This window comes from Engraulis encrasicolus, chromosome 1 (genome assembly GCF_034702125.1).
Source record: "Engraulis encrasicolus isolate BLACKSEA-1 chromosome 1, IST_EnEncr_1.0, whole genome shotgun sequence".
Classification (NCBI taxonomy): Eukaryota; Metazoa; Chordata; class Actinopteri; order Clupeiformes; family Engraulidae; genus Engraulis; species Engraulis encrasicolus.
In genome coordinates this window covers 20,351,736-20,375,031 of record NC_085857.1, presented here as the reverse complement: position 1 = coordinate 20,375,031, position 23,296 = coordinate 20,351,736, and the positions used below count along the sequence as shown (strand labels likewise).

At 48.3% G+C, this 23,296-nt stretch overlaps 1 protein-coding gene across 4 annotated transcripts in view; it reads right to left on the bottom strand.

Annotated features, from left to right (window-relative positions):
- The window catches only part of rbm20 (RNA binding motif protein 20), an 84,692-nt gene that overhangs the window by 15,430 nt on the left and 45,966 nt on the right, over window positions 1-23,296 (bottom strand). For all 4 annotated transcript variants that reach the window (XM_063198676.1, XM_063198685.1, XM_063198703.1 and 1 more), the window contains exons 2-5: window positions 5,784-6,987; window positions 5,048-5,109; window positions 4,415-4,512; window positions 3,688-3,752 (exon numbers count right to left, since the gene is read on the bottom strand). In XM_063198676.1, coding sequence (XP_063054746.1) covers window positions 3,688-3,752; window positions 4,415-4,512; window positions 5,048-5,109; window positions 5,784-6,987 — 1,429 coding nt within the window. The remainder of the gene's footprint in view (window positions 1-3,687; window positions 3,753-4,414; window positions 4,513-5,047; window positions 5,110-5,783; window positions 6,988-23,296) is intronic.

Here is a 23,296-nt window from a genome sequence, read left to right as displayed (position 1 = left end):
ACCACTGGGTTGCAGGTTCAATCCCCTCCTTTACCAATCCCTTCCTCCCTCCTTGACTGAAGTGCCCTAACCCCACATTGCTCCAGGGACTGTGACCAATACCCTGTACCCTGTAATACCCTGTACCCCTGTATCTGTAAGTCAATTTGGATTTTAAAAAAGTCAACTACATGTAATGTACTGTAATAATAATATTAACACTAATTAAATATTTTCATATTTTGACACACAAATGTCAAGGGGGGGAGACATGAAAGAAAACTACCAGCCTGCAATGTGCTGCAGGGATAGATGCAAGGATAAATGATCAAAGATGCTACCATACCTTTTAATGAGGTCAATTAGTGATTGTCAATGGTGTCATTACTTGTGGCAAACTTTGCACGACACATTTTATCTGCGGTTCGCCTGATGGAGTGTGTGAGGTCCGTCCTGTGGTTGTTGTGAATGCCACAGTTGCACCACGATCATGCATCTTGTTCTGCCTGACTAGGTGACCTCTCTTCATTAGTCACTGGGCTCATTAGTCTTCATTTTGTCTGTCAGCAGAAGGTTCTTGACCTCACTCTATCACACCTTAGCTGAGGACTGTATTTACAATTGCAGTTGCCCATTTCAAAACAGCTAATTAGTCAATGTTTGTGATGTGTATTCTGACACATTACAGAGCAGACATAGTCACTGTTGCAATAGTCGTTGGGTTAACAAAACATTAATCAATCTGCATAATTATTTTAAAATAACCAAAGTTGTAACTTGTTTTGACTGTTGTGGACTTTTTCTGGGATATGTCCTTCCACATGTCAGGCAACTTGTCAGAAATGAACCATTTCTGTTTGTTTACTTGGACTGAAGGTCCCATGTCACAAGAGGGTGCTACTGAATCCCACCCCCCTCTCCAACCAAAACCCCTCTCCTGCATTCCCCTGGACACCCCTACCCCCCCCTGCCCCCGATCCTGTTACTCGTCATCCCGAACTGAAACCCTACTCCCATGCCGCCATTCCTCACACACACACACACACACACACACACACACACATACACACACACGCAAACGCTCATACACACAGTGCTCCATGCGAAATATGGTAGAGGTCTCTATCCTCCTCCCGCAGGGCTTCCAGCCCCATTAAAACTAATATCCTTAATGTGTCTGTTTTCATATTTACACTTCAATTCGCCCACACAGCAGCCAATTTAGTTCCCGGGGAGCTGTGAATAAGAGTATTTACTAGTTTTAAAAAAAGAAGCCAGTTTTAGTGAGCCTGCTATCTTGTGATGATATTTGTAAATATTTTATTCATTTATTTTTTGAGAACAGTGTCACCAAAGAACAGCTGGCATAAATGTGGTGTGACATCTACATAGCTGCACAAAACGGTAAAGATTCCGTCAGTGCGACAGGTGGGGGTTTATTGGAGCTAACATTAGTGCATGCATACTACGTCGGAGCCGCTGTGATGAAAGCAGTCGTAAATAAGAGAACTCATAAAAAAGGCTTTTGTTCTAAGTTCTTCAACCTTATAACCTCAGATGGGCCAGAGATGTTCAAACCGTACCATAGGCCTCAACACGCTTCACTTCGTCCCCACAGCTTGCTCCCTTAAAAATGGTTGCCTAGGAACTGTCATCAGTACACAGTGCAGCTGCACACGTGGCCCATAAGAGCAGAGATAAAATGGTGATCTTCGCAGGGAGCTATGCAAACATTGTTTTCACATGACTGCCTTAATCCATGGTGCTTAACGTCCCATACATCACAGATGCCAATATGCCCATATAATCGACAAACATTTTTGGCTCGCTACATCCAAGTCGGGTATTGGTATACCCTTCCGTTTTCGTTTCGTGTCTGAACAGCAACGGTCAAGCCGAAGTCTGACAAATGTCGAAATGCTTACTTGTGTTAACCAACATCGTAAAGTTATACCTTTTCTAAGCTCGTATCAAGCTACCACTCGCAACTCGTGCTTGTGGACATAGAGAGCCATGTTAAGGAGGGGGCCTCAGATCTCCGTCTGTGTCACCCCATTCGCGCATGCTGGGGAGCCGGCTGAAATGTTCCTCAGATTTCCAGTGCTATCCCAGGCCTCGGTGCGGCGCGCTTTTCCTGGTCGGCACTCGCTGTGTGGCTCCTGTTTATATTTCCCTCTTCTGTTCTACTCATTTACTCTTTCTTATTTTATCTCGTTCTAGCCGGTGGGCCGACTCCCCCAAGCCTGCCTTCTTCTTACGCTTTGCGTGGAGGCTGTACTGTATAGGCGCTACAACAGCAGACACCCATCAACAGCTGCTATCCCCCCCCCCTCACGCCCTGCCAAGGTCTGCCCGTCCTCACACATACACACACACACACACACACTACTTGCGTACACACACGGGCGCACGCACCCAGTCGTCCCCAAACAAGCATCAGTGTGCTCTGAAGTTGAAACGAGTGCATTGGTTGTTGACTTTTTGCCTGAGAAGCTAATGAAAGCTAATGGCCATTTGTTCTGTTCCATCACTACACCCCATTTGACAACTGTCTGTCACTTGTCTTTGTCAGTGTGTTTTGACACTGTCCTTAACAACCCACAGGCACACACGTAGGCGTAATGGTTCTTTCATTCACAGAAGTACGCTTCGGTTGATGGAGGAAGCCCTTGTAATTTGATAATGAAGGAAACCTGTTTCGCCACGTCTGTCATGTATAGGCTAAATGATAATTACCAATTCACAGCATGCTTTCCCGGAACATTTTGGGAAACGTTCTATTTGTCCATCGGCAATAGTTTAACAACTACTGTGGTCTGTCCAAAACATTCTAACCTTTAAGTGTCACATTTCTAAAATGATAATAATGATCATAACAATAATATAATGATTAAATCTTGAAATATGTGTAGTCTCCATTTCCTTATGCTGAAATACTTAAAATATAGTAAATGTCAGAACTACTGGGAGAAACAGTAGTTTATTTCGAAGCTTCAGGTAGTTTTCTGGGTGCAGGATTGACCAAATTCCATGAGCTGACTGATATAATTGCCGTTATTTGCTTACAACTGCACATTTCTCCTTTACAAACCCCACAGCAATTTTACAAGTGTTCAAGTCACTGGAGGCTGTCAAGCTCCCTTTAACCCCTCGGTGCGTAATGTCGACCGCCCACAAACCCCCTCCCCCAAACACACACACACCCAGGCGCATGCACAGGCACAAACTCACACACCCACCCTCGGTGATCTCGCCGAAGCATTTGAGGCGGGGTGTCTGAGTGACACCGGTTAAGGACAGACGGTGAAAGCTAAAGCAGCCGTGATCACTAACACCCTACTTGCACAGCACACAATATCTAAAAAACTAAACTAAAAAACACAAAAAAGGGTTAACCACAGACAAGCACACCGTACTCTGACACCATGCCAATACTTTAGCGGCAGTAATTAGTTCACAAACAGGCGTGTAGAGCAGAGCAGAGTGGAGTACAATAGACTCTATTGAATAGAGTTACTTTATTAATCCCAAAGGGAAATGAAGGGGTCACGCAGTTTACACACAATACACATTTTTCACACTGCTAAATTGCAAGACCACACTCATTGCAAGACAGGTCAGGCACATTCACATACACATGCATATATACATTATACTCGGACATTAAAACAGTGTTGCATGCGAGAAAACATGGAAGTGGTGCCTGACCTTCGCCCCAGCCTGGTGTGGAGCAAATCCGACCCCTGACAAAGGAAATGACTTCATGGCAGCAGCTGTCAGTAAGAGGCAAAAGGTAGTTGAATAACGTCTAATAACCACAACAGCCATAATAGTAAGAATAGTAACTTCTCTATGGATAGAACTGACAACATTTTCTTAATGAGAAAAAAACACTTTCAGGGGTATTGTGAAATCAGTGGTCTGGTGTTGGAACCACCTACCACTTTCAATCACTTTATCTTCTGAGAGGTATATTAATGAACAAAAATAAAATGATAAAAATGTGATAAAAAATGACAAAAATAACCAGGAAATGACTGCTGAGACATTGTTTACTAGCTCAGCATGAGCGTCTATAGGGAGCATGACTCAGTTGTTACTACACGCAGCACTATGGCAACATTATTACAACAACAAACAAGTTGTTGACAAATCCCACAGGCTCCTGTTTTATATGAAAAACACCAGAGTACGATATACTCTTAAACTGTTAATATAATGTCCAAAGCAGGTGCTGCTCCGTCCTAACTGACCACCCACTAAAAATAGCTGTTAAGGTCTGTCGTGTAGGTCACTGGTTCAAACAGCATATCGTAAATAAAACTCAACTGTCAAGTTATACAACTCTCCTCTTTTAACAGACACAAAAACATTCAAAGGTAATCAAATAAAAGCGGCCATGATAGCGGTGATGGCACGCTATACGCTAGCCTACCTTGGCCGGCGCTTGAGGAATACGCCATGGTGTTAGCGAGCGCTGCATTCAGACATCCTTCGGACGTCGTTGGATAGTGAGTGGCTCCAGCTGCCGAGCTGAAAGGCGACGGGGGAGACTGGCGTTAGCTGCCAAGCTCTGCTGCCGGAGCAGGGCTGGATATATCTAGTGACAGCGGCTCAAATTCAGGCCATTAATGCAGCCCTGGCTGCCCACAGGGCTAGGATAAGTAAGAGTGTAGTAAAGTGGCAGCCCCGACCAATTCTCCCCTCAGCGAATATTTTATATATATATTTATACCACGCGCACAGTATGAGTTTTAAAAATGTGTTTTAACTTGAGAACCCTTGAGATATTCTTATCTCCAGTGAGCTGTAAAACTAAGAGATGAAAATAAGAGATGCGTAGTTTGTTACCGTATGAAATAGGATACAATAAGAAGTTTGTTAGCGTCTTCACAAGAGGGGAGAAAGGGCCTTTTCTAATACAAAAACTGTCTGTATTGACTTACATGCACCATCTACATACAATTATTGCCAATCTGTCGTCATCGGCTATTCATCTTTAATCATTCACTCCCAGTGTACGGACTAGTTGTTTACACCCAAGCTCCCTTATAACCCCATAACTCACGCGTCAATGTAGAGGGAGCGGTTCTGCAGGTGTAGCTTTCCCTTCACGTGCTGCTCCCAGTCCTGTCAAGCAATATGGTTTACAATCACAAATTCAGTCTCCCAGCGCTCCACCGTCCCAACGAACACAAGACAACATGGTGGTCTAACTCCTGTGCAGTGCACTACTCTCAGACAGTCTCAGTCTCAGACACACATACTCTCTCTCTCTCTCTCTCTCTCTCTCTCTCTCTCTCTCTCTCTCTCTCTCTCTCTCTCTCTCTCTCTCTCTCTCTCTCTCTCTCTCTCTCTCTGTAGTAGAATCTCCTTGGCCAAGCTGGAAGGCAAACAGTGAGTGAGACAACAGTCTCAGGGGTGGGGGGCACAGTGGCTAAAAGGAGACCCCTAAAGCCTTCTGGTCAGACGTGTGAAAACATCACACTTACATCTGTGCTATTCACATACCCCCCAGAGAGAATGACCCATCATTTGTTTGGCTTGGCCTAAATTTACACTCAGACCCCTTTGTAGCCCCTGAAGTTTTACATCAACCTTACAAATCCTCTCATGGTGTTAAATAGTGTGCACAGTGCGTAGCCTACTATAGGAAAGGGACATACAGTACTATGCCATGGCCGTTATTTCAACTTGTGACGTGGGGAGCTAGCTCTTTCACAACATCTCAATGCTGCGCCGCAAGAAAGTTGTAACATGTGCAAGATCTTTGGGCCCCCTTGCATTCCTTTAGCATGACCCACCTTTAGATTGTAGACTTTCTTGTCGCAGATGGTGCATTGGTGTGGCAGCTGTGTCGGTGTGGCACCGTGAAAGTCGTTGAGCTGGTGGGGCTGTAGAGGGGTGGGGCTTCCGATCAGCCTGGCCACGTCCTCCCCACCCTGCAGCTGCTGAGGCGCAGGATACCCCACAAATCCCTGCGTTCCGCCGGAAACCCCGAACCCGGGACCAACGCCGCTGCCGCCACCAGCCGGGCTGCAGAACTTGGGGTCCGCCGTCGGCTCTTCTGGGTTGTAAAGTTCCAATCTGGGACGGAACTGCTGCCCAACAGGTCCAGGCACCCAGCCGGTGCCGCCACCGCCACCACCTCCTCCTGCACCGCTACCGCCGCCAACTCCTCCAGACGACACATCCATTTTCCCGCCATGGGAAAATCCTCCTTGGTGTTTCCAGGACTCCTTTTGACCTGGTCCCTGAAAGGCCTCCAGGGTTTGACCACTGTTTCCATTTCCACTACCCCCAAAACTAGCCATTTGTCCCTGAGACTCAGGAGCAAAGTAATCCCTCTGGTATCCTCCTCCCTGGTTGTTTTTGCCCTGTGTGTTGTATTGCACCTCGTTTCCTTTGTTGGACGGCCCGGATGCTCCTCCCATGTAGCCATACTGAGCTTGGTGGTCTGCGTCCACAGAGAACGTCGGCCCTTTCTTCCCGTACTCCTTCAGTCCAGGTCCCTGGGTTGGGTTTGTCGCAGAGTGGTTGAGCCGTATCCCTCCTCCTCCCCCTCCTCCTCCTCCACCACCTCCTCCCGGATGAGGTTTATGGGGGAACCCTCCGCCCACCAGCGTCCCCAGGGCCCCGGAGTTCGGCGGCGGGAATGCCAGCGTGTTGTTCGGGAAGCCCCCGGCAGTGGCGTGACCGTGACTGTGTCCGGCCTGCGATCCACTCACCATGGCTGCGGAGCCCCGGAGCGGGTTGAACAGCGGCTGGGACATGGCCACATTGGAGAGGACCTGGTTGAGGACCGAGGTGGCGGCGTTGGCGGCCGCGGCGTTGCCTCCCACGGCGGCGCTCTGGGCCAACTTGATGCGCTGCAGTGCGAGCTGGGCCTGGAGCTGGGCGAGCTGGAGGCTGGCGGGACTCAGGAGCAGTGCGTTCTGGGCCACGCCGCTCAGGTGCGCTCCCAGGGGACCAAGGGCCTTCTTGTCGAGGCTATCGGGCACTGTGGCACTGTAATGGATAGAGAGAGAGAGAGGAGAGATGAGACATATTTTTAATCTTTTTTTTCTTCTTTGAAATATATTAACAGTATTTTCAATAGCTTAATATTTATGTCTAGAACATTCCCGCTGTAATGAAGAGACAGAAAGAGAGCGAAAAAATGAGTGTGAAAAAAACCCACTTTGAAATGTGTTGGTTACATGTTGTGGTCAGGGTTGTGGGTTCAGCTTTTTTTCCCTTTCTGTTCGGCAAACACAGTAGTTTAAGAAAACCACTATAGTGCATGCACATAAAGTGCAGATTTACTTTATATTGTCACATATTACCATCCACAAACCCCCAAAGTCAACAGACATATACAGCCGTGGAAAAAATTGAGAGACCACTTCGAAATGTTCTGTTTTCCTGATTTTGCTATGGGTATAGGCTATAGGTATGTGTTTGAGTAAAACAAACATTGTCATTTCATTCTATAAACTACCAACTACATTTCCTCCGAATTTCGAAAGAAAATATTGTCATTTAGATCATTTATTTGCAGAAAATCTCAAAATGGTCAAAATAACACATAAGATGCAATGTTTCCAAATCTCAAAAAAGGCAAAGAAAACAAGATGATATTAACTTTAGAACAATATAATCGTAATGTATTAACTTGGAAAGAGTTCAGAAATCATCATTTGCAACGATGAATTTCACCGATTTCAGCCTTGGTGAAGCACCCTCAGATAATCACCTATTCTCAGCCAAATATCACAGCAGGTGCAAGATACTGTGGATCATAGACCTCTCCAGGTCTCTAGCTAACCATTAGATGACCAGGTGTTGGATTAGATGTGAAATTTGGCCAAGGATTGGTGATGATCTGAGGGTGCTTCAGCAAGGCTGAAATCGGTCAGATTCATCTTTGCAAACGACACGTCTCTGAACCCACATACAAAGTTACCTTGGGCCAACACTTGTTTCCTAATGTTCTGACAACACTCCCGAACACTGAGGACTGTTTTTGAGAAAAGGACAATGCTCCAGCCACTCAGCTTGGCCAATCAAGGTGTGGTTGGAAGACCACCAGATCAATACCCTGACATGGTCAGCCCAAACTCCAGGCCCGAACCCCCTTGAAAACTAATCAATCAATAGGAAGCTGGATAGTCACAAGCCATCAAACCAAGCTCAGCAACTTGAATTATTGCACCAGTCCTGGAATAAAGAAACAGTCCTTAGTGTTCGTAAGTGTTGTCAGAACATTAGGAAACAAATCTTGGCCCAATGTAAATTTGTATGTGGCTTCAGAGAGGCGCCTTTTGCAAAGATAAATCTGACCCATTTCAGCCTTGCTGAAGCACCCTCAGATCATCATCGATCCTTGGACAAATTTCACATCTAATCCAACACCTGGTCATCTAATGGTTAGCTAGAGACCTGGAGAAATTCATCGTTGCAAATGATGATTTCTGAACTCTTCCCAAGTTAATACAGTACTATTGTGTTGTTTGTAAGTTAATATCACCTTGTTTTCTTTGCCTTTTTTGGGATTTGGAAACATTCCATCTCCTGTGTTATTTTAACCATTTGAGATTTTCTGCAAATAAATTATCTAAATGACAATATTTTCTTTTGAAATTCGGAGGAAATGTTGTTGGTAGTTTATAGAATGAAATAACAATGTGTGTTTTACTCAAACCCATACCTATCCAAAGCAAAATCAGAAAAACTGAAAAATTTGATTTGTTTGTCCGACTGATATTGTGCCCTTTAGTGTTGAGTAGCCTATACATTTTTTTAAAAAGTTTGTCCCTACTGTATTTTGCAAATTTACCAAATTAGTAGGATTTGCGAATGGTACATAACCTGGCCCCAAACTGATACTAAATCAGTTCTTGCGACATGATCATGAAAACTGCACTGGAAACTTCACTGAATACTCACCGAAGCTCTCCCTGTTTTTAATGACCTGTGCGTGCTTGAAATGTCTTATCTGAGGGGCACATAAATAAAAACTGAAGTGTGCAGAACTTCTTTTCTATATTTGGACCATTTTTGCTTTAGGTCCAAGACCTGTCCCTAACAGTTGGCCACAATATTTCACCATTTTGTATTTCCGAAGGCTAGGCATTAGCCTGGTACGTTTTCTCCTACAGTAGCTTGGAAACACTTAAACGACCTCCGAGGTGTCGCTTTAGGACAGAAAGCTAATTTGTCATAACCACACCAGGGCCTTTCACACACACAGGTAGGTGGGCGACTGGATACCCTGGCCGCGTTCCCGGCTTGACTAGACTGTTATCTGTTATTCTGGTAAATGTGCTCACATGCACTCTAAATTTAGCGACGCTCCCTATCAATCAAAGTATGCCTGGCACACTGATCTGACCCATGGCAGCGCGGTGTGCTTATCCTGCTAGGCAAGCTGAGAGGGTGGGAGAGGTCGGGACGTGGCAAGGACCCAGACTAACCCCTGGGCTGGGCTGGGTCTGTGCAATGAGTTTCGCACGAAAAAATGAAATTAATATATCGAACATCTGAACAGAACAGTATGTCTTAGTGCTTTGTGCTATCTGTCATCATGTTACAATCATGGTTGTAGTACTGGTTGTTGGGTTTCCTTCTCTTTATTTTTTCTTCAAATTTCTGTTTGTGCAACTGAATATTTTAAAGGATTATCACCTGGGGGTCTGTGACCCACAGGCTTCCAGGGTTGTTGTATGTACTTACAAAACCATTTCCTGGTCATAAATCACATGCTAATGTAAACAAACAACGACAGCAAAACAAACCCAGCAACACGTTTAGTGAGAAACTCTCCTCCTTTGTCTCAGTAATTTATTACAGACAGGAAACTTACAGATTCATGTAGCTGAGAAAATGATGGTTACTTTAATTAATATTAAACACTTAACACCCATATGCGATACTGCCTTCTGCAAACATTCGTACTTGTTTATTGCCTTGTCTGTTGGTCGGTTGGATCATCAGCAGTGCGAGCTACTGCCTTTTTTTCCTGGGAGTTCAACCAGGACAGAAGCCGTTTGAGCATGGGGTGGAGATAGGCCTAGATGTGTGGGGCTGACAAATTGGTTTTCTGTGTGATTCAGGAAAGATTATATTACCCCACAGGAAATCTAATGCTACACATGCACTGAGGAATGGCTCGTAGTCTCAGCCAAGACCATGCATGCGTGTGTGTGTGTGTGTGTGTGTGTGTGTGTGTGTGTGTGTGTGTGTGTGTGTGTGTGTGTGTGTGTGTGTGTGTGTGTGTGTGTGTTTGCATGTGTGCGTGCGTACAGTACATGACTGTCTCTGTGTACATACATGTCTCTGAGGGGAAATGCATGAGTAAACACAGTGACGGTGTGTTATAATGCGAGCAGATGGCGCATAATTGATAAAAGCGTCCAACCGCAAATATATCAGCAACAGTAACTGGAGACTGATGGCTAAAATCAGAGCTGGACTGAGACCAAAAAGGGCCTGGTCGTACCAAAAAACGTCCCGGTATACTATATTATGATATGCTCAGTCCGCTGTCTATGCATTTTTAAGATGGAACGAAAGGCCAGCCTATTCAATTTGTCAGCCGGTCTCGATGGAAAAAAAATGAAAATAAATAAATAACAACAAAAAAACAATAAACCCTAAAGCATTGGCCTCTGAAGACTGACAGTCCACCAGAAAAATGGCCTGTATGCCAGATTACCCCCTGGCAAAAATACCAGGCATTTGCCAATTTCTTCCACCGAAGTTCAACTAGGGTCGAGTTGCAATTATGTTATAAGCCAGAAAAGGGAGAAATCGTGCTACTGTTTCCATTAAAAAAACACTACTAGTCTGTCACACAGAGCAAAACTAGAGTCGTGTTGCAATGAAGTTTCAGTGCAGCACTGGCCAGAAAAGGGAGAAATTCTACCATTACAACTGTCGTCAATAAGCACTATAAGCACTAGTCTGCCACACAAAGCAAAACTAACATCACTGTCCTATTGCACCATCAGATGGTGGTGACGAGAATTATTTTCAGTCGTGTCGTGCAAGACGTATCTGTGTGTAGTTCTCTGCGTGAGACATAGGCCTAGATGAGTGGTGATCAAACTCTATACTCCTCTCTTTCTACGTCACCTGCTTCACGGACTAAAAACAGTTCAACTTTAATACTTTAACTAGTGTGTTGAAAAGTTTATATAGTGGTAATAAAATTGACAAATTGTTACGGTCTTACTTCATCCAGTGTTACTTGGCCACTGGTCATAATGTTTGAATGTCAAACAGAGCAAAATGTTGTTATTATAACTGTATGATAGCGCTAAAAAAGAGCTTACAATAAGCAACTTTAGATGACTACAAAGGGAGACTAAAACCACGATTCCGAAAACTTCAATATGTTTTGCTATTACTCAAAACTAGACTGCTTGTAGTAGTTGTAGTAGTAGTCGTTGTACTTGTAATAGTAGTAGTAGTATGTCACCCATGTTTTGCTAGTGTAATGGAGCGCTGCTCCTTTAAGGGAAGTCTGACGCTGCGGCACACGTCACCACGCCGCTCGTAGAGGCTTATGGGAAGTCTCTTCATAAACACTGCCAGTGGCTAGTATTCGGTAAGCCTGCAAAGTTCCCCTTTGCGCGTTTCATCGCCACCGGCGAATGCTGTGGTTGCTTCTCCCCTCGCCGTCGAGAGGAGTGCGGTGTCCAGTTCAGATCTAGGAGATGTGGACCATTTCTTGTCCTCGTGAGTATGTGGACCATTTCTTGTCGCTGTTTATGTGCTAGCCAGCAGCTAGTGGCTAACTTCGCGTCTGCTGTTCTATAGGTTGTGATTCCAACTTGGCTAGAGTGATCTCTTGCTTCTCCACTGGCAAGGGCTTCGGTGGACAATACCAACGGTTACCTCGCGCTTTTCCCGTCTCCTGCACGCCGGTATGTATTATAGTGGGTTAGCTTGTGCCTTTACCCAGCCCTGACTGTTTGTTTTCGTACCATGGTTGCTAACGACGGCCATTATTATGGTTTCAGCGTGTGGTCGCTACCGGCGCCTCGGCCGGTACCTCTGTATTGGCACTCCGACTGTGAGAATCGCGCATCGGTGCACCCTCATCTCCGGGTAAGGTAACCTCTCGGCAGCAGAATCGTGTGATAGTGGGTGTCCTACTAGCTTGGCTAACGCTCTCCTCCTCCCTCGCAGGTTGTATTCGTGTAGCCGTGGTCAGACACACCACGCGTTTAGGTGCACGAGCGGCGACTTTTAGCCCCGGTGGTGTGGTGCCTCTGGAAGCCGGGAACCCGTATCTCGGCTGCTGCTCCGGCCTCGGGAAATTGGACATTCGTGTGTGTGTGTGTGCGTTGGCGCGCTTAGTTCAGTGTGTGTGTGTGTGTGTGTGTGTGTGTGTGTGTGTGTGTGTGGGCGCTCGGCTCGGTGTGAGCTGGTGTGAGAGCCATTCCACAGTGTGTGTGCGTGTATGTACGTTGGTGCGTGTGAGGTGTGTGGGGGATACCTAGGGGACTGCACTGAGCTGAGCCTCGGGGGGTTGGTTTACCTCATGTTTTGATTTTCGTTTTCTTTCGTTTGCTGTGCCTAATTTCCTTTTTTTTCTTTATTTCATCCAATTATCTAATTTCTTATTTACTTGCATGTGTTAATTGGATTTTGATTTATTTTGCATGGTTTGCTATGATTTCTTGTTGTTTCTGTTTGCCGTGAATTATTTCTGTTTCTTGTGAACTATTTCTTTACTTTTTCTTTTGTTAATCCTGAGGTGTGCCATTCGCCCTATTGTGTTAGCCGTGCCAGCCCCTAGTGGCAAAGTATGACAACCTGAGTGTGGGTTCTAAGGCCCTAGGCCTACCAGGTGTGTTGTCTATTGTGAATTAGTGAACATACTTTGGGGCAGGTATTTACAGATCCGCGGGTGTGGTGGCAAGCACGCCCACCCCCGCACTTTACTGTTAACGTGAACATACTTTGGGGCAGGTGTTTATAGATCCGCGGGTGATTGCGACAGCACACCCACCCCACTGCACTTTACGAATTGTGAGTAATTTTTTATATTTATTACAGAGAGTGAGAAGAATATATTTTTATAACGCAAAACAATAATAAAGATTTGAATTATTAATTGTCACCACTGTCTCTGTCTCCATTGTGCACGAACCTGTGTTTGCCTGGTAATCTATTGTGCGGGTACATTGTGTGTTGGTCCGGGGTATCTGTAACTACCCCTAATTCATTTCCTCCGGGGGCTCCACCCCCGGGGGTGGCGTAGTCGAACTACTTCCTGTAACGGTCTCGCCCACTACATTTTGGCTTATAGTCGGGCAGGATTGGCATAGGAGCAGAGACACTGTTACATTTTTTTAGGTTTTTTGTTTTGTCACTCTTTGTAATAGAAATTTGTCATATGGTCAATGGTTGAATGAGTGTATGTATGTGGTTGGTTGAAAGTGAGAGCACCACTGAATAAGCGCTGTGAGTTTGTGTTTTTCCTGTAGAAGCGGAGCAGCAGCCGAGGTTGGGAGACCGCCCCTCTCTCGAGATTTGGACCAGCCATCCCTGTGAGTTTTTGCATTTTCCAAATTTGTCTGATCGGTTTCCGCAGCATGTCGCGGGACGCACAAGAGGTTAGGGATGAGTTGGCTGAGGTAAGAGCCGAGAATGAGCGCTTAAAGGCCTCCCTCGCCCAGCGGGCCACAAGTACGAGCACAGTAAATGGTAGCGCCCCGGCAGGGCCCGCTACAGAACGTTTGGTCTTTGTCCCAAGGGAAAAGAAGTGCCCATTGTTTAGGGGAAATGGGGGCATAAGTATCGAGGCGTGGAAGGAGGAGGCGGAGGCATGTATGCGGGGGGCGCGCCATTTTTCTGCTGCCGAGAGAGCCTATTTTCTTTACGATCACTTGGATGGCGAGGCACGGGATGAGATCCGCTATAGGCCGAGAGAAGAAGAAAAAGAAAACCCAGAGAAAATTTTTGAAATTTTACAGGAGCTTTACGGTTGCCCACAGTCATACGTGGCCTTGCAGGAGGCGTTCTTTTCGAGAAAACAGCAAGAGGGAGAGACATTGCTAGAGTTTTCAATCGCATTAATGACCCTTATTGATAAGGTTAGACGAAATGCGCCTGAGGGAATTCTTAACGCTGACGTTCTTCTGCGTGATCAGTTTGTGGAGCATGTTAACGAGGGCGCCTTGCGTCGTCACTTGAAGAGTTTCATTCGGACCACGCCGTTAGCCACTTGATCGCGGTGCGTAAGGAAGCCATGCGTTGGGAACGGGAGGGCGCCGCCGAACCGCAGCGGCCGCGTAGCTTTTCCTTGTCTTCACTCGATCGCTCCCTTGGGGTCCCTGGTACCTCTTGCGCCGTAAGCATGGATCCCCGTGGTGGGCCGCCGACCAGATCTGATATGGAGAAGTTGCAGGCCGACATGGCGAAGCTCATGGAAATGGTGCAAAATCAACAGGCTCAGTTGCAGCATTTTTCTCGGGGTGCGGCCACACAGGGGGAGCCACGGAGGCGAGGTCGGTCTCCTCGGGAGGGACCCCTTGTCTGCTGGCGCTGTCGTGCGACAGGCCATATTGCTGCGGATTGTGACGGAGAACGAGTGGTGGGGCCCCCACAAGCACCCTCCGTAGAGGCTCCGGGTTTACGGGAGAATGGGCCCCTCCAACCGAATCAGCCCTCGGGAAACTGACGCCCACCGGACTGAGGAGTCACAGTCCGGGGGGGGCCTCTCTTGGCTCACGTAATGCCCTTGCCCCCGCCAATGCCGCCGAGGCGTTACTTTCTACTGTCCACATCTGCTCGTCGGATGGGCGGGGTTCAGGTCCCCTGTCTCATTGACACTGGGTCTATGGTGTCCACCGTCACTGAAAGTTTCTTTGCTGCCAACTTCGAATCTATGGGGCAGGAGCGGTTACGCTCATGTCACTGGCTGCAGCTCCGAGCGGCCAACGGCCTAGAGATTCCTTACTTGGGCTACTTGGAGCTGAATATTGAGCTTTGCGGGAAGAGTATGCCTAATTGCGGTGTTCTGGTCGTTCGCGACCCCCCAGGGGGCACGGCTTCCGTGGTCCCTGGGGTTCTTGGTATGAATGTTATCGGCAAGTGTTATAAGGAACTTTTTGGGCGGCACGGTCCCACGCTTTTCGATCTCCCATCAGTGTCAACTGCCCCTCGACCGGTGCTGAAAGCGCTGCAACACTGTCATCAGGCTGAAATCCGGCCCAACCCCCGATACCAGCGGCGTGGTGAATGTCCGGGGCCGTGCGCCATGGCGGGTTCCGGGGGGGGACCATGAAGTTGATTCCTGCCACCTGCCCTGAGCAACATTCAGGCTTGGAACCCTCTTTGAGCCGACGGACCGGGGGTTGCCCGGGGGTTGCTGGTGTCCCCTGCCTTGGTGCAGGTGACCCGTGGCTTGGTGCAGATTCCTGTAGTTTTAACGTCGGTTGTACGGACGTCCTGCTGTACCCTCGTACTAGACTCGGACAGGTGAATGCTGTGTCGATCATCAGCTTGCCACGGGACGTGGTGGAGGTCCGTTCCGTGGCCGCCATTACTGACCCTCAGGCGCCTGCCCCGTCGCCTTTGGAGACACAAATCCGCGCAGTGGACTTGTTACCCCTGCCTGCCGAGGAACAGGCTGAGGTCCGGGCCCTGCTTCTGAGGTACTCTTCGTTCTTCTCCGCCCATGAGGGCGACTTGGGTTGCACTTCCCTAATCTCGCACGACATCCCGCTGTTGGATCCGACACCGGTCCGGCAGCGTTACAGGCGCATTGCCCCCTCCGACTACGAGGCCGTAAAAACCCATATCAAACCAGCTCCTCCAGGCGAAGGGTCATCAGAGAAAGCAGTAGTCCATTCGCTTCTCCATTGTTCTAGTCCGGAAGAAGGATGGGAGCTTGCGACTCTGTGTCGACTATCGCCGTTAAATGCCCGAACTCGGAAGGACGCCTTTCCGCTTCCTCGGATCGAGGAGACATTGGACATGTTGGCAGGTGCCCGCTGGTTTTCTACGATGGACTTAGCCAGTGGGTACAACCAAGTCCCCGTGACAGAAGGTGATCGGGCCAAAACGGCATTCTGTACCCCCTTCGGGTTGTTCGAATGGAACAGAATGCCTTTTGGCCTGTGCAATGCACCAGGTACATTTCAACGATTAATGCAACGTATGTTCGGCGACCAACAGTGTCATTCCGTTCTACTGTATCTTGACGACATCGTGATCTTCTCGTCCACCGTGGCGCAACATCTACAGCGCCTGGAGATGGTCTTGACCCGGTTGCAGTCGGGAGGGGCTGAAGGCTAAATTAGGAAGTGCGCGTTCTTTAAGCCGGAGGTTCAGTACTTGGGACATGTGATCTCTCACGGTGTCTCTACCGAGCAAGGTGGAGGCAGTGGTGTCTGTGTCTACCGACCCTAGGCTATGCCAAGGTGGGAGGCAGTGGCCACATGGCGCCGACCTGCCATGTGTCGGAGCTCCGATCGTTCCTAGGCTTTGCCAGCTATTATCGACGATGGTCGTCGAAAGAAGATTCGCAAAGCTCGTGTCGGCGCCGGTACTGCGTACGCGACTTTGCCCATCGATTGGTCGACGCCACCTTGAACGGACTGGGCGCGGTTCCCGTCGGAGGCCTCGGGGCAGCAGTTCTTGATGCATGGTCAGAGGATTGCGAAAGAAGTTTTGAGGAACTCAAGGGCCAGAGGAGTGTGTTACTGATAATAACCCCTTGAGTCAACTCACTACTGGCACGCGGAACTCGGGGCCTTTAGGTCGACGCCGGTGCGGACTGGGCCGCACAGCATTGCAGGTGGACGTTTTGAATAAAGTACCGACCGGGTGGCATCGCCAGTAGAACGTTAAGACGGCCAGCCCATATGAATCAGCCAGACCTATTGAAGCTCGAGTTCAGCGGTCCCTAAAATTGGGCAACAGGTAGCGGCTCAGGGAGATTTCGCACGAAGCCTCTCAGCCAGAAGAAGTGTGTCGTTGTACACTGTTAATAACGCTTTGCCGGTTTCACCTCACTACTTCCAAGCGACCGGGGCGCAACCGGCCGAACACCGGGGTGGGCATCACCGCTTGCATCATTTGGTTTTTGAATTAAAGTACCGCTCGGGTAAATCTAACCCGGTAATTCTGGCCTTCTGGACGCGCGTCGGGCCTACTCGTGAGGAACCGGGAAGTGTCACCCTTGGCTGATCCTGTTGCGGCAGTGGAAACGGTCGCGAAAAACGGCTCAGGGAGATGGAGAGTGCTACACCTTCTCAGTCAGTGTCTCGTGATGAGTGTTCCTCCACGCTTGCCGGTTCTGCCGCACTCTGCAAGCAGAGGACCCCGGTGGTCAGCTGCAACCCGAGCACCGCTGTCCCGGGGGGAGCATCACGCCTCTCAGTTGGTTGTTTCGGTGCTGCCCTCCCACCCTTTGCCGTTTGTGGGTGTGCAAGAAGCAGACTGTTGCCAAAGTTCCAAAGGGGCCTCCTCTGCTGCCGCGCATATGGGCCACCTACAGGCAACTCGGCCCTCGTGAGGAAAGTGGAAAGCTGTCTGTCACCCTGGTTTGGAGCCCACCTGTTGCGGCAGTGGAAACGGTTTGTGGAGAACGATGAGTCCTTTACCGGAGACTACAGTGGCCGTGATCAGTCCTCCAGCGGGGTTTTTCCAGCTGCCCGTCCTCCAATCAGCATGCGACCAGCGGTCGACACCATGGCGCTCTTTGAATTTCTACCGGGTTGGCACCCGCCATCAGTTTGCGGGTGCTTTGCGGGCTGTGTGAAAAGTGACCCCGTAGTGCCAACGAGTCCAAAGGGCCAAGCGTGAGCGATTTGCCGCGCACTCTAGGTGCCAACCTCCTGCTACCCTACGGCCTCGGAAGCCGCGACTGGCAAGCTTGCCTGCCGATTTCACGTTTTTGGAGCCCAACGTCGGGGGGGGTGGGAGATCGCACGGACGTCTTCGGCCAAGAGCCACAGCTATTCCATCGCCGTCCCACCCGGGACGGGAGGCCTCGACGGTCGCCCATGGTCGAGTGTGGATTAATCTACGGTTCGGAATTCCTGGATCGGCTCCACTCCGACCAGGGGCGCTGTTTCGAGGGGCACCCTGATGGTCAGCTTTTGCGGCTGTACGGGGTCCAGAAGTCACGGGTGAACCACCGTATCAGCTGTTTAGAAGTGGGAACGGCCAACCTCGGCTGCGAGCGAAATAACCGCATCCAAGACCCCTGCGTACCCTAACCCTCTCGGAAGCGCGACTGGAACCCCTTCGGGGAGGTAACCGTTTTATACACCCCGCATCAAGCGACAGGGAATCGCCACACTTCCTTATGTTCGGCCAAGAGCCACAGCTACCCGTAGAGCTCTGGGGCCGAGTTTCGGCCACCGGTCCATGGTCGAGTGTGCGGCCGACAGGAGCATCAGGCCCGGCTTCAAGTCAGCATTTGATGGGGCTCGGGAGCGTTTGCGCAGCGCGAAGACCAGATATCCTTCGGGTGAAGATGCTGTTTTAGAAGTAGGCACATGTACGCAACCTGCGAGGTCGAGGACGAAAACCAGCACCCCAGGTGGCACCTCAGGAGGAAGCGTGGACTGGGCGTACCCCTTCGGAGACCGGAGCCGTGTACACGATCCCCCCGTCAACGATCCAACGGAAGCTGCGCAGCATGCTGAAAGGAGCCGGAGCCCCCTGCCGCCGGGACTACACTGGGCCATCGGCACCGGCTACCCCTGTGGGGCGACTTCAGGGGAGCTATCGAGCGAAAGAAGATGGAATCCTTCTTGGGGAGCAGGTGGGCGATGCTGGCGGAAAGCAACCAGCCATGCACCCCAGGGTGGCACCTCAGGAGGAAACGAAGGGCAGCGTCTGACCGCCTTCGCAGGCTTCCCTCGTAGCAGTTCGGGCCTCAGTCTCGGTCGTGGCACTAGCAAGCGAGGGCCCCCGTAGTACTTTCCGGTCTAACGCGGACAACACTCTAATCGCGTTTCATCGGCTGCCCTGAAGGGGTGGCAAACTTTGATGGAATTTTGGATCTGGGAGTGGGGGGAGAAACCTGCACGTCGGGCCGACGATTCAACATGTGGGGGGTATATTGTCCTCGCGCTGCTCCTTTAAGGGTGTCTGCGGCACACGTCACCCAGCTAACTGTAGAGGCTATATGGGAATCTCTTCATAAACACTGCTAGAGTGGCTATATTCGGTAAGCCTGGCAAGTTCCCCTTGGTGGACCAATACCAACGTTACTTCTCCCCTCGCCGTCTTTTCCCGTCTCCTGCACGCCGTATTATAGTGGTTGTGTGTACCCAGCCCTTGATGTGTTTTGGTCGGGGTTGCTAACGACGGCCATTATATTTCAGCGTGTGGTCGCTGTTTATAGGTTGTGATTCCAACTTGGCTAAGTGGTGCACCCTTTCATGGGGTTTAACCTTCGCGGCAACACCAACGGTTACCTCGCGCTTTTCCCTCCTCCTCCCTCGCAGGTTGTATTATCGTGTGGCCGTGTCCAACACACCACGCGTTTAGGTGCACGAGCTAACGATGGTATGTATTTTAGCCCAGGGTGTGGTGTCAGCTCTGGAAGCCGGGAACCCGTTTTCGGTACCTCGGAAATTGGACATTCGACTGTGTGTGTGTTGCTTGGCGCTAACTTCAGTCGGTGTGTGTTCTGTGTGTGTTGGTGTCCACTAGCTGGTGGAGCTCTCTCCTCTCCAGCAGGTTGTATTGAGTGGACAACACACCACCGTTGTGTGATGCACGTTTGGGTGTACCTAGTGGGTTAGGCACTGAGCTGAGCCGGGTTGTTTTCGTCATGGTTGCTGATTTATCGTTCTTTTGTGGTGCTGTGCCTTTTTTTGGTGTGTGCATTCGCCAATTATCTAATTTCGGCTGCTGCTCCGTGTAATTCGGGAAATTGCATGGGCCTATATTTCTTGTTGTGTGTGTGCGTTGGCGCGCTTGAAGTTCTTACTTTTTCTGTGTGTGTGTGTGTGTGCCTGTATTGTGTTAGCCGTCCAGCTCGGCAAAGTATGACAACCTGAGTGTGTGAGGCCTAATGCCCTAGGCCTACCAGGTGTGGTTTTGTCTACGTTGTGAATGCGTGTGAGGTGTGTGGGGGCATACCTACAGATCCCGGTGTGGTGCACTGAGCTGGACCCCGCACTTTACTGTTAACGTGAACATACTTTGGGGCAGGTGTTTTTTATAGATCGTTTTCTTACGTTTGCTGACAGCACACCCACCTTTATTTCACTGCACAATTATCTAATTTTTATTTACTTGCATGTGTTAATTGGATTTTGATTTATTTTGCAGGCCTGATTTCTTGTTGTTTCTGTTTGCCTTATTATGTGAACTATTTCTTTACTTTTTCTTTTGTTAATCCTGAGCCATTCGCCCTATTGTGAGCCGTGCCAGCCCCTTAGTGGCAAAGTATGACATATAGTGTGGGTTCTAAGGCCCTAGGCTACCAGGTGTGTTGTCTATTGTGAATTAGTGAACATACTTTGGGGCAGGGATTTTACAGATCCGCGGGTGTGGTGGCAGCACGCCCACCCCCGCACTTTACTGTTAACGTGAATTATTAATTGTCACCATTGCGACGCACACCACCCACTGCACTTTCTGTCTCCATGTGCAAACCTGTGAATTATTCATTGCCTGGTAATCTATTGTGCGGGTACATTGTGTGTTGGTCCGGGGTATCTGTAACTACCCCTAATTCATTTCCTCCGGGGGCTCCACCCCCGGGGGTGGCGTAGTCGAACTACTTCCTGTAACGGTCTCGCCCACTACACTAGCCTAGTAAACTTGACAAACCTGCCTTGTTGCCTGTGAAGTTGGTCTGCCCCTCGGCCAAATGCGGGTAAAACCCGTCTCTGGCTGGTAATAGTTTGAGTCTCAATTGCCTCAATTTGTTTTAATTCTTGCATATGGCGTGTCACAGTAGAGTATTGATCATCCGTGGGAAATTAAGGAAATTAAGTTGCCCATATTGTTTTGTTTGCCACTTTTTTATGCGGTAAATTGGTGTATTTAAATTCAAGAAATTGCATAATTAGACACCGATCTTTTGGCTGTAGCACTTGCATTAACACATGGTAAAGAATAAAACTGACAACAAAACTATGAGGTAGTGGAAAGACTAACTGGCTACTAGAGACCTGGGATAACTACTAGTCACAGTGGCCAAAGAGCAAACAGTTAATGTCGTCAAGTCATGTTTACAAGGCAGGTGACATGTACCCCCCAAACATGTTTTGTAAGATCTCAGGATTTGTGCGTGAAGTCAGTCTAGCCTTTGGTAATACAGTAGATAGGGAAAATAACTATACTTTAATTCATTTCTGGCCCAGATAGCTATAGCTCTGTGTCAAGCCAGAGAAGCTGCTCTGTGTCTACTTGAATTTCCGTACAAGCAAATATTTCTTTTGGGTGTATTAATAGAAGTGAATACAACAACACTTGCGACACCTTGGCTGCCCTACTACGGCGCTTGCAGCTCGTATAGCATTGTGTCATCTGGTCAGAATAAAAAAGGGTCACTCACACCCACCACACTAGTGACGTGCAGTACATGTGCTCTGTGCCCCCCAACAGTGATGACTCACACATTCAGAAATATAAGGCCGCCTAATAGCCTGGTATAGGCTGACCAAACCACTAGGGATGCACCGATACCGATACCGATACTGGTATCGGTATCGGCACCCGATACTGCTCATTATACTCGTACTCGTACTCGTCAAACACTTGCCGATACCAGCTACGAGTACTACTATTACTCAAAACAATGCAAAATCGTGTCATGTTCTGTGGACTTGAAAGCAGCATGGAAAAAAATGCCACCTCATACATTTACTAACATTTAAATGGACAATAAAAATATCACAGGTGGAAAAAAACAAGGCCATGCATTTATTTTCATTGTATTTTGGTGGTAAAAGGTATCGGTACTCGGTATCGGCAAGTACACACATTAATGTACTCATACTTGTATCGGTTTTCAAAAAAGTGGTATCGGTGCATCCCTACAAACCACTATGGAGGTTAACTCCCCACGGCAGCAGAAGCAGCTGAGCTGGACTGTGCTGGACAACCCCAAATAAATCTCCAAAACAATACCCTATGGCAGGGGTCCGTAATAACCTTTTTGCTATGGGTAATATTTTCAGGAGTTTATTTCTAGAATTCATGTTAGAGATTCACAAATGTTACATTTTTCACAAATACTTTAGCCTAGAAATCTAGACGCCCCTAGCGACCGCAAATTGAATTTGCTCCTTTTTGCTGTACGGGTCTGGCTGCGCTAGGCTACAAATACTTACTACCACCATCAAATTTTAAGAATTCGTTATGACTGGAGAAATTGCACTTTGCAGACATGAAAAGGTGGATATTCTCCATGTCCGCCATTTTGAATCTCCAGAAATAGACATTATTAGCTGCTCCCCTTATCTGTGTTCGAGAGAGGCCATACTTCCCAATCCACAATTAAAACAGTATACGCACTAAAATAATTAATGTAAGGGGTTAATTATAATGCCTCTTGCTGAAGACATTAATCAATAACTTCAGGACTTTTAAAAGTCTGTTTTAATTTGGCTTAAATATAGTGTTCACAAGTATAATTTGTCAACCTCAATGCAGACAAAATTCCGTTAGAGGGTACCCAGGTTAAGAACCAACGCCCTATGGGCGAGCATTTAAGGAGTCGAACTTCTAGCCCAAAGGTTGCAGGCTTCTAGTACCACTAGGTGTATGAGGGGTGAGGGAAGTGAATAAAGTCGGACTCTCCCCCATCTTCCTCCCTGACTGATGTCTGCCAAGGGACTTTCCCAGTGGGACTCTCACTCTCAAATTGATCTTCCAGATGTAAACAAATTAATTTGGTTGTGTGCTATAGTGCTATATAATGTGTTGGTCATGATTACACCGTTTAGGGGATATGGGTGGGGAGAAACATGGCCCTAGGCCAGGCTTCAGAATTCACCAGGGCTGGCCAGGGATTAAAAAAAAAACGTGTCAGGCATTTTCAGCGGAGACTATTCCTCCAAGCATCCAGAGAGACAATGAAGCATATGAAAACATTTAGGCTAAGTAATGTAATATGAACCATGTTGACTTCAACCGCCAAAATGCTTCATTTATATCTCACTGTCTTGGAGAGGCCTCTGTAGTGGCATGAGGACTGATACCATTGAGGGGTAGGCCAGGCCAAATATCACAAACAGTCCTGCGGGCAAATGCCCTGCATGCAATATTTCCAGTCAAGCCACGGAATTTACCCATGCTTTTCTCACTCTTAAAGTGCACCTGAATGCCCCTCATACCGTACTGT